Below are 15,686 nucleotides of genomic sequence, written 5' to 3' on the forward strand. Positions count from 1 at the left end.
TTAAAAAAAAAGGTCTCCAGTTACGTGGCAGGATTGAAATAGGCTCTCGTTTTAAGGGTTTCTCTTATCTGTCACGAGAGAGAAACCATATGGCATTGTAAATGGGGAACGTTTACTATAACGAATAGTTACTAGTAGCAGGGATTAGAATGAAGAGGGATTGAAGGTCAGGAGAAAAAAAAAGTCTTTTGAGAGTATAGAACAGCGGATTGAAGGGCTAAGATGGAGGACCCGGTAAAAGCCCACAGGACTGAGGCCCAGGCTCACCGGAGAGGCCAAAATCATGGTTCAGGGCATGGCAGAGAAGTTGCTGTGATGCTGTGTGCATGGAAGTTTGTCATCTGCTGTGAAAGCAGTCATGGGAAAGGCCTCTCACCAGAGGTACTATGCTGGCAGCACCCAGCCTACAGCAGAACTCGCCTCACACTGTCTCTCTGGCGCCCTCTACCAGAAAAGCTGGATACCTGACCAGCTGGCAAAGGAAAAGTAAAGGCCACAGATCCATTTTCACAGAGCAGGCAAAATTCCTGACCTCCAGACTCCTCAGCAGTTGGAATTGGACACTTCTGGGTATGGTTTTATGCTTTTCACAGGTTTCAGAGTACATATATTTTTTAAATTTTCTAGCAAACAATGAAATTCTGATTATGTCAGTAACTACTCTGTAGCTTGCGCACCAGGCCATGCCAGCAAGTTCTACTGTCTCTGAAACTGGTTGGAGATTTTTTTTTCCTATTTCTTTAAGTATGTTCAGCAACAACAACAAAAATATTTGTGTGTGTGTGTTTGTGTAAAATTGACTATGAAAATGGAATGTCATTAAAATTATACTGCTATTTTAAAATTTTGAGGCTATTTTAAACTCAGATAAAGGTATTCAAAAAATAAAAGGGTATCTGTAATTTCTCTAATTGTAATGGACATGCTAACACAATAATACTTACAGAACTTTTATAGTGGTAGAAATGCTTACTGAACGTAATCACCATTAAGATCAGTCATAATTAAAAGTGCTGCTTCTGTTCTGTACTCAGTTTTATTGAGCAAGCCCAGGTACTTTTCAGGATTTTTTGGTTACAAGCAATGAAAAGTAACTATAATTTAAGGGAGGAAAAGAACTTTGGACCCATATGAGGTAGTTGACAAAGTTGAAGGAAAAGCTGACAAGCCAGGACAAAGACCAGCCACCTGGAAAGGAGGACAAGCCTTGTATAGGGACAGTAAGTGAGGTGAATCTGCCTCAGCTGTCTGCTGAATGGTGCTCCTTCCATTCCAAGGAGTATCATGATCGGCCCATGCCACTTTCGTGCTCACGCCCTGCTGAGGAACACAGGGCGTTGTGTACCAAGCTGCAGAAACTACTTCTTCCTGGACTCAGGCCACATCTCATAGAGACTCAGCTCTTTTCCCCCTTTTTTTTTTTTGGCCTTTTTTCCTTGGTGTGGTGCCCCATTTTCAAGATTTTTGCAATTGAGAGGCAACTTCCACAGCTTCCAATCTCTGGTTCATATCCAGGACCCTCCCTGATTCTAAGTACTGTGGCCCAGGGAATGCACTGTTCTTTGATTAGCCAAACATGGTAGGTTCCTGGAGCCATTGTCCCTAAAAGTCCCTGGATTCAGGTGTGGGAGAAAGAGTCATTCTCTATGGGGAATCAGGGTTCCCAGTTGGGAAAAAGATGCCATGTGGCAAAGTGAAACATACAGGTGACTAACCTTATTTTCCAGAAAAAGCCTACCAATATGAGAAATGACATTTGTTCTGTGATTAAAAAGCATGTGGGAGAAGAAAATAGGAGAATACTGGTGAAACGTGTCAGTGGCCAGGCAACAAGCCCCAGAGGTGTTGGTTTCTGAGGCAAGAAGCAGGCAGTGCTGTTTCTTGAGAAGTCAGGTAAATTCAGGATACAGGAGCTCCGTAGTGAGAGTTGCTAGGGGGTCCTGTATTGTTTTGTTTCAGCCATAATGGTAAATCTTAACTAAATCCTGGGTCTGCAGTCTGTATTAGCGCTAACATGGAAATAATTCAGGATTCCTTTGAAAGCTTGAGGCCAGCTGGTTTTGTTATGCCTCTCAGATCTCTAGAATTCTTACTCACCCTCCAAAGTAAAAGTTGAGACCACAGCAGACCTTACCTCCTGTGGGCAACGGGTCCAGGGCTTCAGTATGTCCCAGGCCTTCACTGTGCTGCTTGGGCCTGGCCCAGGCACATAGCCAGGGGTTAGTCTGAGACTTGGGACAGTGTACGCAGATTTGGTATTTTAGGTCTCACATTCTTTGGGGTCAGCAGCACACACGCAGAACCAAGTAGAGTCCACCCAGACAGTGACAGCCCATACCCAGAATTACGGAATTTTCCTTTTCTAGGTGATTCCTCCCTGGGACCCCTTATACCATCTAGCTCCCAGGAGCTCCTTTTTCTAGTCTTCTGTGAGAAAGGTCTCCATTTTAGCAGCCTGTGCCACCCCTGCCACAGCATGGCTTTGTGACTGCAGCTTACACCCTGGTCAAAGCCTCAAGAGAAGAGGGGAAATGAGAAATTCATCGCCCTACTGGTTGGCTTCCTACATTTCAACTCCTCTCCCTAAGCCACTTGCTTGTGTTTACTTTCCTTTATTTGTGTTTTTGTATTGTATTATTCTTTGTCCAGTTGTTTGTTGTGAATCAGCAGAAAAAAACTAGAGTGGGCTTCCCCCTTCTTTGCAGGCCCAGAAATCCTACATCACTGTCTGTATTAGTTTTCTGTGCTGCATAGTAAATCACCATGAACTTGGTGACTTAGAGTAACACATTCTTCTTACTTCAGTTTCCATGGGTCAGGAGGCTGGATGCAGCTAGGGCCTCTTAAGGCCTCAGTCACAATGGGAGCTAAGGATGGGTTGCTTGTTGTCCATGCTTTCTCAAGCCACTGGCAGTATTAGTTCCTTGTTTCGGGATACATAATTGTTTCATTTCTTCACAGCCAGCAATCAAGAGGGAGAATCTAAAACCAGTCTGCTAGAAGAGTCTTCTATCACATAGCAAGGGAATGGAATGGCTTACTCCTCTGCCCTCTGCTGGTTAGAAGCAAGTCACGGTCCCTTCCACACCTAAGGGGAAAGAGTTACATGGTAAACCTCAGAAGATCTGAGAATTCTGTCGGCCACATCACCCAAGGATCCTCCTCTGGTCCTGTACATCAGAGCTACTTGGTGTGTGTTTCTCTTCTTCACCCCTAGTCCTGATATTATGCTAGATGACCAAGTGGTAGTGATGGTAGGGTTATTTTTGTTTGTTTTGTTTTGTTTTGTTTTGCAGTACTGGGGATGAACCTAGAGTACTCTATCACTGAGCTATGTCCCCAGCCCTTTTTATTTTAAGCTAAGTTGCCAAGGCTGGCTTTGAGCTTGCAATCCTCCTGCCTCAGCCTCCTGAGTAGCTGTGATTCCAGGTGTGTGCCACTGCACCCGGCTTAGCTACACCTTTTCACCACCCCCATATGCTCATAATGGAACAGTACAGCAGAACCCCTTCTTGTGACTCTAAATCCCTCTCTGTTTCTCATTACTGTTTCTTTTCATAGTATGTGGAATATTAAATATAACTCAAGCTTTACTGTCTCTTTCCTACTAGATTATATGTCCCAGAGATCTAAGATTACCTTGTCCTCTTATGCTACCTACAGGGTGCAGCAAATATTTCCCATACAAAGCAGGCATTCAGACATGTTGAATAAAATAAAGAACCTTACATATTGCTGTGACAACTGATCAGGGTACCACTTCCTTCCTCTTCTCTCTTTAATTTTGTCTGCTAACATTTTACCAGCCCTTCTTAACTTAAACACCACAAGGACTTGTTATTGAATTAGCCAGACTTTTAAAGTAAAAGTCACACATGCGTGCACACGCGTGCATGCACACACACACACACACACACAGCTTCACACAGCTTCACACAGAATGAACTAGGGAATATTTTGATGAGATGTTCGGAGTGTAACCAGTGTAACTTCAGGGTGTAAGACGTGGTGTATCTTATAGATGGAAACTAAAGATAAGAAACATTTTCAGTTTTGGTTAACTAAACCTCAAGGGCAAAAACAGGTCCCCTTGCTCTTTTACTGAATCTTATTCTTTAACAAATATCCATAGCAGTCAACAGAAAGACTGTAAATTGGAATATTCTCCATTCTTAGTAGTTTTATAGAGGGTGGGGACTGGATTCCCAGTCTGCCTACATAATTTCATCTTTCAAATCATTGTTTCCTTGGGAAAATGTGAGTTTCATGAGGAGCACTGAGTGCATGCTGGTGGGGCCCTGTGGAGAAGCTTTTGTCCCCCACCCTTTCCAGAGCTGCCTGAGACTGTGAGAGCTGCTTTGTTCTCCACCTGTGCCTTCTAATCCCGAGACTGCAGAACTGTTTGAGAATGAAAGATAGTGTGTGTGTGTGTGTGTGTGTGTATATAAACTTGGATGATTATCAAAATAAAAATTTTCTTTAGTTAAAAAAAAACAGCCAGAGGGGCTCACCACAGGATACCTTGTTGTATAAACGGTAGGTACTTTGTATCGCCCTGGCCCTGAGGTTTAGGTGTGCAATCAGATTTTCTCCTCGCCTAGTTCCCACTACTACTGAAAATAAGCCATGCTGCCAGTCTAAGCTATGCTGTTTTCTTCTTCAGAATCTGGGGAGGGGAGGGGGAGTTCTTTGTAGGGGCAATAAACTGGAAGTGGAGTGGATGCATATGAATAGAGGAATTTATGATATAAGTATTTTATGACAACATTCATACCATGGTATATTATGGAGCCATTAGAAATAATAGATTGGATCTGTCAGTTGCAGGGTGGGAGGGAGATTCCCTCACCCAAATATATTGAATGAGAAAAGCAAGATGCAAAAAAGCTTATATAGCATTATCCCAGTTTTGCAAAACAATAATCAAATAACACCCCTTGTAAAAATGTATATGTATTTTCATATCATTACATAAGCTTGGACAGAAACAGGTGTATCTGAACTGATTGGTTAACACAGGTTATCTGGTGGTCATGTAACAGTGGACAGTTGATGTGGATGTGGAGAGACATGAGAATTGGGTAAAGGGATACCAAGAAAATCAAACAGAAAAGCAAATATTTTCCTGAGGGGGGAAAAAAATGCCAGGCACAGTGGCACATACCTGTAATCCTAGTGGCTCAGGAGACTGAGACAGGAGGATCGTGAGTTTTAAAGCTACCCTCAGCAAAAGTGAGATAGATGCTAAGCAACTCAATGAGACCCTGTCTCTAAATAAATATCAAATACGGCTGGAGATTGGGCTCAGTGGTCAAGTGCCCCTGAGTTCGATCCCCAGTACCCCCAAATAAAGAAAAAAATTACATTTATAAATTTACATTAAATCATGTATATGTAAATGTAATTCTAAGTATACATGATCATATCAGAAAATAAAGTTGGTGTCTTGAAAAGAAAGTTTGCGTTGAGATTTTGTCCTGTGTGGACTTCAGCTGAGATCTTCCCAGACACTAGTAACAAATGCCCTGAATGGTAACAGGTTTTTCTTGGGGCCACAGAGACAGAACAGAATCCTGCCAACAAAGCACTCATAGCCCAAGGACAGAGGAAGCTCATGCTTTCAGTTAGAGCTAGGATATAATGTCTCCTCCCTCTCCAGAAAGATCCTGTGAGAGGAAGCCCAGTTGCTCATCTTGCCATGTGCTGACCCACAGACACACGTCTCTGCAGTGGCCTTGATCATTTGCTGCACTTGCACCATTTATGTGAGTGTCCTTGGGTGTATGTATACATTGCCTTTTTCATGGTTGTAACTCCAGAGCACTTGTAAAGCCATTGCCCAGAAAACACTTGTTAAATGAATCATTCCCTCCCTCCACTCATTCCTGTGAGATTGAACTAGTGGCCATAAGGGATGGTCCTGAGGTTTAGGCTCTCTAGGAAAGTAATTGATGAAAACAATTTAGAAGGAAATGGGAATAGAATAAAAGTCACATCCAAATGTTGGAAAGTGGGATCAAAAATTCCAGCAGTGGAGTAATCTGGATGGTCACTAATACTATAGATAAAGTGCCCTGGTTACCAGGGAAAATGTCATATTTTGGCACTTGAGACTGCTCTGGCAAAATAGCCAGCACCTTGTCTGTTCTCTAAAGCAAAGCCTACCATGAAACAAGTCTACTCATGCACACAAATCCCTGGATTGTTTTTTTTTTTTGTTGCTTCACATTCAGGCCTGAATGGTCAAGCAGGGATTACTAGACAACTAAGGAAATGCTCTCCTGTCAGAGCCCAGAGGAAGAAGTCTCCAAAGGAAGAAAACAGACAGTTGTAGGAAATGCAGAAGCCCTTCAGAAAAACCCTGATTCATGTTCACAGCTGGAATAGAGGTGGTTCTCATCCAGAAAACAAGAGTGTGGAAGGTGCTGTGTTAAAGGAACATTCAAGAGAGAAAAAGTTACTAAAAAATTTAAATGACATGAAACAAACTCAGTAGATGGTTTGGAAGATGCAGTTGAGCCAAGAGCCCAGGAAATAGTAATAGTAGCAAAAAAGTATAACATAAAAGGTTAATTATTATTGATCCAAAAGGTTCAGTATGTTATTTAGGTAACCCAAAGAAGATGTTCTCAAGAAAATAGCTGAAGGAAGTGTGTCTTTGTTGAAAGCATCTGCCTAATGCTAAGCAAAAATAAGGGCAGAAAAAATGTGCAGGTATATCATCCTGAAGTTCCAGAACCTGGCAAGTTCAAGGCAAAAGAATAGGTAAAATTGTGACAAGATCAAGAGATTCCAGAAAACCATACACATGGCCAGCAGCTGTGAGAAGTCACGGGAAATGTAGATCAAAACCAAATGAGGTATGTAGTATAGTCAGATTCGCAGAGAAAGTAGAAGGGAGGTTGCCCAAAGCTGAGAGATGGGGAAGTGGAGGTGTTTTGGTAGGGATAGTTTCAGCATTGCAAGGTGGACTTCTGTCCAAGAGTGTAAACAGAGCACTACTGAACTGTGAACTTAAAAATACTTAAAAGGGAATATTGTGTATATTTTAATATGATTTTTAAAAATTCACAGGGGTTCAACAATAGGTTGTTCTCTCTCACAAGGGGTGCCCCCAACCCAGACAGAGCAGAGTGGAAGGCTCTAGAATTGGGATTTTAGAGGGCCATATTTTAAACTCAGTAGGGGAAAGAATATAAAATCAAAAACATCTTGGGGGGGGGGCAGAGACAATTAGGAACTCTAAACCAGCTCCACAAACTAAAAAGTGGTCACAGTGTATTGCATAGCTCCGCAGCCAACATTTATATATTCTTATAAAGCAAATGCCGTTTATTGATTTAATTGAAAGTAGTGACGAGGGTGATGGAGGAGCCAAATCCATGGCCATATTACAGGAACTAAGCTGTTACCCTCTCAAATTGGTACCTTAAGAAATCACAAGCTGTGCATACCATGTAGAGATGGGAGAGAGCCGAGCCTCCCCACACATTTTGGAGTGGATTAGTAAGTGAAAACAAAATAATGGGGATGGTGTGCTCCCACTTGTGGTGGTGGTGGTTTTAAGATAGGTGTGTAGCCATAGAGAGAGAGCATTTTCTTTTGATGTGTGTTAACTTGTTTAATTGCTCTGGGACAAGCTGATGCCTGGGCATGTGACAGAGATGTAGGGTATTGGTGCAGCAGGCCTGAGGTACAGTGTGTTGTAGTCGGTAGGGACCATACTATTGGGAAGACCACCAGAGACAAATCTGGGGTGGGTTAGCAGCAAGAGGCTTGGAGCACTATGTCTGTATTGAATAGGTCATGGGAAAGTGACTGTAGATTATGCCAGAGTTGTAGGGTTATTGAGGGGCTGCCTGTGCCAGGGCCCAGGTCTGGAACCATCGCCAGTGACCTCATATCCACATGCTGGTCAGTGTCCCTCAAGTACCCTCTACTAAGAAAACTCCACTTTGTGCTCACTGAAAGGGCAATGCTTCAAGCAGCTCTGTTAGCTATCGCAGCCAGGTGTTGAAGGGTGAATTTGGAGCTGACAGCAATCTGTTGGCCACTGACACCATCCTACGCCAGCCAATTCCTTTCAGCTTTGCAGCCTAGCTCCTAGGCTGCTGTGACTTCTTCCAGGTGTGTTCCTCTATGCTGCATACCCATGTATCTTTACAATAACTTACCATGCCATATGAGACCTGTTTAAGAAAACAGTTGGTTTATCAAACAAGCACGTAATTATAGTATGCTGAGAATCACTTCCAGAGATTTTGGTATGTTGAGCCAGGGTGGAACCTAGGAATCCACTGATTATGATGATGGTGATCCCAGAGGCAACACTTTGAGAAACATTGGTGTGGGGCTACAGGGAAGAGACTCCATGTTGTACCCACATTCCCAATACAATGTTTGGTGGTAGTTTGGTGCCCAGTAAATGTGGACTGAATGAAAGAGACAACTAAGCCAGTAAAAAGATAAGACAGCTTGTTGTAGTAGAAAAGTACACCTCGCAATACAGAATAAATGTCCATTTCTGATGATCTCTGTAAGTGGCCTCCTTTTACCCATATGTGCCTGGCTTAAACTTTCTGCAGTTAATGCTTTTTCCACTTTTTAATTTTAAAATAGCCATTATACTAATACCACTTCTTTTTCTTTTTGACAGGGAGAAAGAACAAGAAACACAAGAAGAGGAGCGTTTGATGGAAGAAAAGAAAAAGAAAAAGCAGGAAGAAAAGAAAAAGAAGGAAGGTGCTCAGAAAAAGGTTTGGCCAGAGTTACTAACTTCATTGTCTCTGTGATCATTGTGTCTCGTTCGCATTGTCATAGCCATTCTAGTGCCAAGTTTCATCCTACTACTACTTTAAGTCAATCTGCTAAATCTGTAACCAGCAAGTAGTAGATATCCTGCTAGTGGAATACACACAGAGTGACAGCTGCACAAGTCTCTTTAAAAAAAAATCAGAGCTGTGTTTCCAAAAGTTTGATTTTAGTTGTTTGTGATAAAGAGAACTGTCCAGAACAGCCATCTCTAGGCAATGAGGAAAGGGCCATGAAACTTAATCTTATTAGAAAAGCTAGAAATACTTTTTGCAGTTTTGGAATATGTTCTTTTATAAATCCTAAATATTAGTAAATATTTAATAAATACTAAAAATCAAAAATTCTGCTGTAAACATTAAAGTTGTACTTGAATTTCATGGCATTTAAAATACAAAGTATACCATTTGTCTTCATTCTTGCCCATGTATCTTATAGTTTAAAACCATATGCCTTTTAGACTGTTTTAAAATATAGAGTTCAAGGAGCTTTCCATATAGTTTTTTGGGGGTTTGTTTTTGGGTTTTTTTTTTTTGCCTTTAGGTTAATATTGGGATGTAATCAATGTAGACAAATACATATTTTTTTCCCTGTAATGAATTATAATAAATTAACTGGACAAAAACTTGCTTTTAAAATTTCCAATACTAAAATTCTGTTGATAAACTTTTATATATGCACACATTCTACACACTATTGTTCCTAAAGAGTTTCTGGTTTGTTTTTTTTTTTTTTCCAGGCTGCTGATCAAAAAACCAAAGGTAAGTTTGTTTATATTGAGGGGGAGGGGCTTTTTATGGTGGTACTAAACTTTTTATGATGAGGGTGATTTTTAAAAATTTTTAATTGATGTCTAAAAAACAAAGGATATAAGCCTGTCTGTGATTCTACTTTTTTATTATTCATTGTGAAATTCTTCATTTATCACTGGTTTTACATCTGCATCTCATTGGCATTTGATTAATCTAAAAATGCCTTAAGAATGTTACATTAGCTTTCTACACAATGCTTTTTAAATTTATTTTGGTTTATTTGCACCAAATAAGGATCAAACTGATTGAGTTGACTGAGTTGAAATAAGAACAACCAAAGATATCTGAATTTTTAAAAAAGCTTCCAGTTCCTCATTGCCAGCTATTCTTTGTAGGTGTAACCTTTTTGTATTTTGTCTTTCTTACTGATACAGAAGAGGTTTCTTTTGTGTCCTCTTAAGTCCTGAGCTTGCTTGCTTGCTGTTGTCTTAAGGGATGTTGGAAACACACACAGTTCTCAGCGAAGCTCCAGCATCCCTGGGGTTGTGTTGGAAATTTAGAATGAACACAAGCAAGCCACACTTTCAGCCTCTTCATTTCATGCTTGATGTGTTTAGGTGATTTCCTGTGGTTAAGGGCATACACTTGGGTCATATACACCAGCTCTGTTTCATTTTGGGCAAGTGACTTTCCTTCTTTAAATCTCGGGTATCTCATATTTAAAATTCGAAAGGTAATGAATTGCCTCATGAAGCTGTTGTAATGACAAAATGGAATCATGCAAGAAAATAGCTCAATGCCTCATGTATAGTTGGTGCTCAGTAAAGGATGTCTCTAATTGTTGTCATTCTTAAGTTCTTATTTTCTGTTGGACCATCACATGTACACAGTTGTATGTACAGACACATGCACTGAGATATTCTTATGAGCATGCTCGCTCAAGCTGCTGTCACTACCAATCCACTCTACTTCAGTTTGGCATTTTATTGTTTTCAAAGAAAAGGTTATGTATGTTATCTCATTGAACTTTATAATTGAGCAGGACAGGAATTCATTTACAGATGATGCTCCTGGTGAGTTAAGTGGCTTGTTCTTGATTGACAGTTGTAAAGATAGGACTGAGGGAGCCCAGGGCATCTGACCCTGGTGCACTCAGCCTCTGTGCCTTAAAATAGAGTCGTATTAAAAGATGAATTTAACATAAAATGAATACTAAAAGGCAGCAAAGTAAAAAAGACATTTTTCTTTCTTCTACTCTTAGAAGCACTGTGAATTTCAGAAGGGCTCAAAAGGGTTGGTACTTTAGTTGTATTTGAACTTATGATCTGAAATAAGAAACAATGGTTTCATTTTAATAATTGTCACTTAAAATACAGAATTATTTTTCTGAATCATTCATTTGCTTTTTTTAACATTGAGAAATTTTTACATTCTGCTTAAATCCTAGCTGTATTCTGTTTTCACTGTCATTGGAATTGTTTCTCCTCAGATAGTAACAGATTGCTTATTTATGTATAGTAATCGTGAATTACAGTTGGCCTGCCACTTTACACAGAGTTAATATTTTCTATTGCTGTGCTGATGAGTATTTTCATTGCTGACTCCACATTCTACTGGGGTTTTTATTTTCTCTAAAATACTGTTCCTTTGGTATAGATTATCAGTAACTACTAACTAGCTTTAGAATGGTTCATAGTAATTATTATTCACATCCTGCTAAATTAAAAAAATGCTTTTTGGCTGTAAAGAATTTTAACAGTGCTACTACTAGGTAATTCACTAAAGAGTATTAGCAGTATTAGGTTCAAATTTACTTTGATTCTCCATTATTACCAGGCCAAATCAAAATTGGCTGCTACAAGTTGAAGGTTCTGACTTTCTGACTGGACCCTAATGTCAGATAACGCAGATTTGGCTCAACTGAACCAGTGAGGTTGTTTTCTTGTTTGTTTTATTGTTGTTGTAGATGAACACAATGCCTTTATTTTATTTGTGGTTTTTTTTTAAGAGAGAGAGAATTTTTTAATATTTATTGTTTAGTTTTCGGCAGACACATCTTTATTTGTATGTGGTGCTGAGGATTGAACCCAGCGCCGCGCGCATGCCAGGTGAGCGCGCTACCACTTGAGCCACATCCCCAGCCCTTATTTGTGTACTTTTATGTGGTGCTAAAGATCGAACCCAATGCCTCACATGTGCTAGGCAAGCGCTCATGTACCACTGAGCCACAACCTCACAATCCTGTGAGGTTGTTGTAGTAGCATCTCTGCTCAAACATGAGGTTGATCTGCTTCAAGCCAGCATTCCTGTCTGTGTCCCCTGTTGTAGCCTATAGTCCATAGGGCAAGGGCTCCATTTGCCTGCTCCTTCTTTCCTCCCAGCACCCTCACTCAGAAACTCCTTTCATGCTAGATGCTGTAGTGGGCCCTTACATTTAGTATTTTGCATTGTTAGTGCATTCTCTCCAAAGGACAAATGACTCGAAGTTTGCTGTGTGTCCCAGTGACTGCAGAGCAAGTAAATGGTGGCTGATGTCCCCAGAATCTTCTGCCATACAGCCTGCAGGAAAAACACGCAACAAACACTCACCCTGCATTGCCTGTGGCAAGGAGGATGCTCAGAGGCCAAGAGCTGACCAAGGACACAGTCAGCAATTGGCAGAGCTTGAGTTAGTTATTAGGTACACTTTGCTCCAGGGCCAAGGTAGCCTGCCTGAAAGAATCACCAGGAGCAGGGAGACCTTGCTGTATTCCAGGCAACACTCTGAAGTCCAGGGCCCAAGTCATTTGAATGTAGGAAGAGTTTAATATTGAATGAGTTCAGGAATTGAATACTCAAGAGAGAAGCTGTACCTATAAAGGAGAATGTGTAATGTGCCAAATCAGTTTTTTTGGACAAGGTTAAATTGTTTTGGTCTTGATAATTACATCAAACTTCATCAAATCAATTACTGATTTTCTTGTTCTGCAGTATTATACATTGTTCAGGGCTAGGGCTATAGCTCAAATGTTAGAGCGCTTGCCTAGGTTGTGTGAGTGTCTCAAAGAAAACCTTTCAGCTAGTAGCATTAGGAAAGCAGTGACTTTGTTACTTGGCATTCATTGCATTTGACTTAATTTTCTCCATAACTGAAACTTGATCTCTTTTTTTTTTTAATATTTATTTTTTAGGTGTAGATGGACACAACACAATGCCTTTGTTTTTTATGTGGTGCTGAGAATTGAACCCAGGCCCCGCCCATTTGATCTCTTTTAAGTTTTGATTTTTTCAAAATATTTTTTTAGTTGTAGATAGGCACAATGCCTTTTTATATTTTATTTATTTATTTTTTATGTGTGCTGAGGATTGAACCCAGTGCCTCACACATACTCGGCAAATGCTCTACCATTGAGCTACAACTCCAGCCCTTAAATTTTGATTTATTTTAAACATTTTCAGAGAACTTTTTAGAGTGTATTATGTACACACATGTGTCTTCTCCTACCGAATTTTAACTATCTTGGTAGATCAATCTTCAATAGCATATTAAAATTTTTTCACATCTCACTATAACCATTTAACTTGAACTAGGAAGCTTCACTTTGAAGACTAATACTAAAAACATATTTTTTCTGAAAAACATAATCTAATATATAGCATACCCCATCCCACCCCATACATTTGTAAACAAGGTTTTCAGAAAGTCTGCTTTGCAGATTCACAACTAAACAGAAAATTCTCCCTGGCTGTCTTTTCACATCCTGACCTGTGCCTTCTTTGTGGAGGCCATTTTCTTTTAAAGGTTCAGAGCAGCAGAGTCAATGTGTGAAATACCATGCCACCAGTGTTCACACCCTGCATGCTACCCTGCAGCCAGGGGACACACTCACTGTCAGCTCTGGGGACTTTCATTCAGACATTGTGTTCACTGTTGTTCCTCTCCTCTGATTCTCCTCTGATCCTGCAGATCATCACTGAGGTGAATGTCCTACACTCCTGAAAAATCTGAGCATGTTTTATTTTTCTGGAATCCCTTCCCTCCTCCTTTTCCTGCCTCTAGTCTTGTGGTGCTGTTGTAGATAACCTTTCCTTATTTTTCCTCCTGTGATGAAGAACATAAGTAGTGAATTTTTGTTAAAAATAATTTGAGCATTATCTAAAAAGAAATTAAAGTTTACTTGAAATCCCTCTATCCTGAGATATTTACCAGTTAACATTTTGTCAACCATCCTTGAATGCATTTTTCCTTATGAATTCACAAACATAAATATAGGTTTTTATGGACTCTGCCACTTCCCTCCAGTCCATATTCCTCAGGTGCAACCCCTCAAGTACTGCCCTGAGCCATCTGAGAACCTTCCTGTGAGCTGCTCACAAAGAAAATAATCTCTTGTCAATTTTGCATTGGTGCCCAAAGAACAACAGCTGAACACAATCACTGGGTTTGCATTAGTCAGATCCTACCTGCTCTCATAATTGGTGTGAGATCAGATAAAATCCTGCTGTGAAAGGCTATTAACTTGTATGTTACAGCACTGCTGAGGACATACATTTAATTAGTATTCTAATCTTGCTTGAAGGAGTATAATTTAAATTTTGGAATCAGGTATTGAATTTTGGCCATGTTTAGTTTGTAATTGTTAATTTTCAAAAAACCTTTCTGTGCTTTCACCAGGTGCCATGATGCACACCTGTAGTCCTAGTGGCTCAGGAAGCTGAGGCAAGAGGATCACAGATTCAGGGCTATCCTCAGTGACTTAGTGAAGGTCTGAAAATAAAAAGGGCTGGGGATGTAGCTTAGTGGTAAAATGCCCCTGGCTTCCATGCCTAGTACTAAAAAAGAAAAAGAGAAACTTTCTGTGCTTTTGTTAGTGTAAATCACCTAAAATCATATTCTTTCAATAGCCTCACATTGACCGATAAAGTTTTTGGAGTCACAAATTACATGCAGGTTGCTGTACTATTATTAAGACTCATTCTAAAAATACAGAACTTCTTGTACATAAATGAAGAATAGTAAGAATTGAGGTGTAAAGCTTCCCGGTTTCATAGCAGGATTTAGATGATCAGAGAGGAGCATTTACATTCTGCTCTTGACTAAGCAGGTGCACTTCTGCTTTCCTGTGGGGGGGAGTGATCACTGTTCGCTCTGTCTTTTAAGGGTCTCAATACAGTAATCAGAAATTAATGTTTATAAAGCGTCAGATCCATGTTTTCCTGTGTTATATAGAGTGGTAAAATTGGCCAGAATCCTGGAATTTACAAGTTTTCACACTCATATTCACATAACTAAACCAAATATCTGAGTGTGCACGTTTCTTCTAAAGGCAGTAGCTAAAAGTCTTCCACATGGTCAGTACTTATGTGGCATTTTATTTGCCTGTCTACAAAATTGATAAAAATCTTAGAGCTTGAAGGATCCTTGGAGATTACCCAGTTCCTGTTCCAGATAAGGAATCGAGATCCAAAGAGGGTAAATTATTTGTGCAAAGTTTGACAGCTAGGTAACAGAAGAATTAGAACCCTCATTGTGCAGGTTTTCTTTTACCACCATATAGCAAGATGGGAGACACAGGTGTTATATACCTGTTACTAGTAGACCTAGTCACTCTAGAAGGAACTTCAGATCTTAGGATTCTTCTAAATAAGCTGAAAGAGCCAGGTGCGGTGACACATGCCTGTAATCCCAGCGGCTTGGGAGATTGAGAAAGGAGGATCACGACAAAGCCAGCCTCAATAGCAAGGCGCTGAGCAACTCAGTGAGACCCTCTCTCTAAATAAAATACAAAATAGGGCTGAGGATGTGGCTTCAGTGGTTGAGTGCCCCTGAGTTCAATCCCCGATACCTCCAAAAATAAATTAATTAATGGATAATAAATCCCGTCAAGATTTATTATATGAGGGATATTTAAGGGATGCTATCTTAGGTTTCTAAATATTAGATTTGTCTTTCTGTTTTTAAAGGAATCAATTTGCTGTTAAGTCTTGAGAGGAAGATAATAAATATATTAATTTTATCTCATGGGAACAAAAGTGTTAAGATGAGTTGTTTTAAAATAGATGGGTAATTTAAAAGGATAAAAATGTATTGCCAAACACCAAACTCTAGGCAGGTACAGGTACATGAATGCCTAAGTTCCTGAT

At 40.1% G+C, this 15,686-nt stretch overlaps 1 protein-coding gene across 9 annotated transcripts in view; it reads left to right on the plus strand.

The window, feature by feature from the left end:
- Positions 1-15,686, plus strand: part of Tnrc6c (trinucleotide repeat containing adaptor 6C) — a 119,246-nt gene that overhangs the window by 29,704 nt on the left and 73,856 nt on the right. For 2 of the 9 annotated variants that reach the window (XM_046424933.2, XM_046424931.2), the window contains exons 1-2: positions 2,744-3,190; positions 8,657-8,756. In XM_046424933.2, the coding sequence (XP_046280889.2) occupies positions 3,107-3,190; positions 8,657-8,756 (184 nt within the window). In that variant the 5' untranslated portion in view covers positions 2,744-3,106. Of the gene's footprint in view, positions 1-2,737; positions 3,191-5,376; positions 5,766-8,656; positions 8,757-9,550; positions 9,573-15,686 lie in introns of those variants that run through there. The other 7 variants (XM_058572786.1, XM_058572784.1, XM_058572785.1 and 4 more) reach the window with 7 other exon arrangements.

Source organism: Marmota monax, unplaced genomic scaffold, assembly GCF_021218885.2.
Source record: "Marmota monax isolate L192 unplaced genomic scaffold, Marmota_monax_Labrador192_F-V1.1 WCK01_AAM20220418_F8-fsc00362, whole genome shotgun sequence".
Classification (NCBI taxonomy): Eukaryota; Metazoa; Chordata; class Mammalia; order Rodentia; family Sciuridae; genus Marmota; species Marmota monax.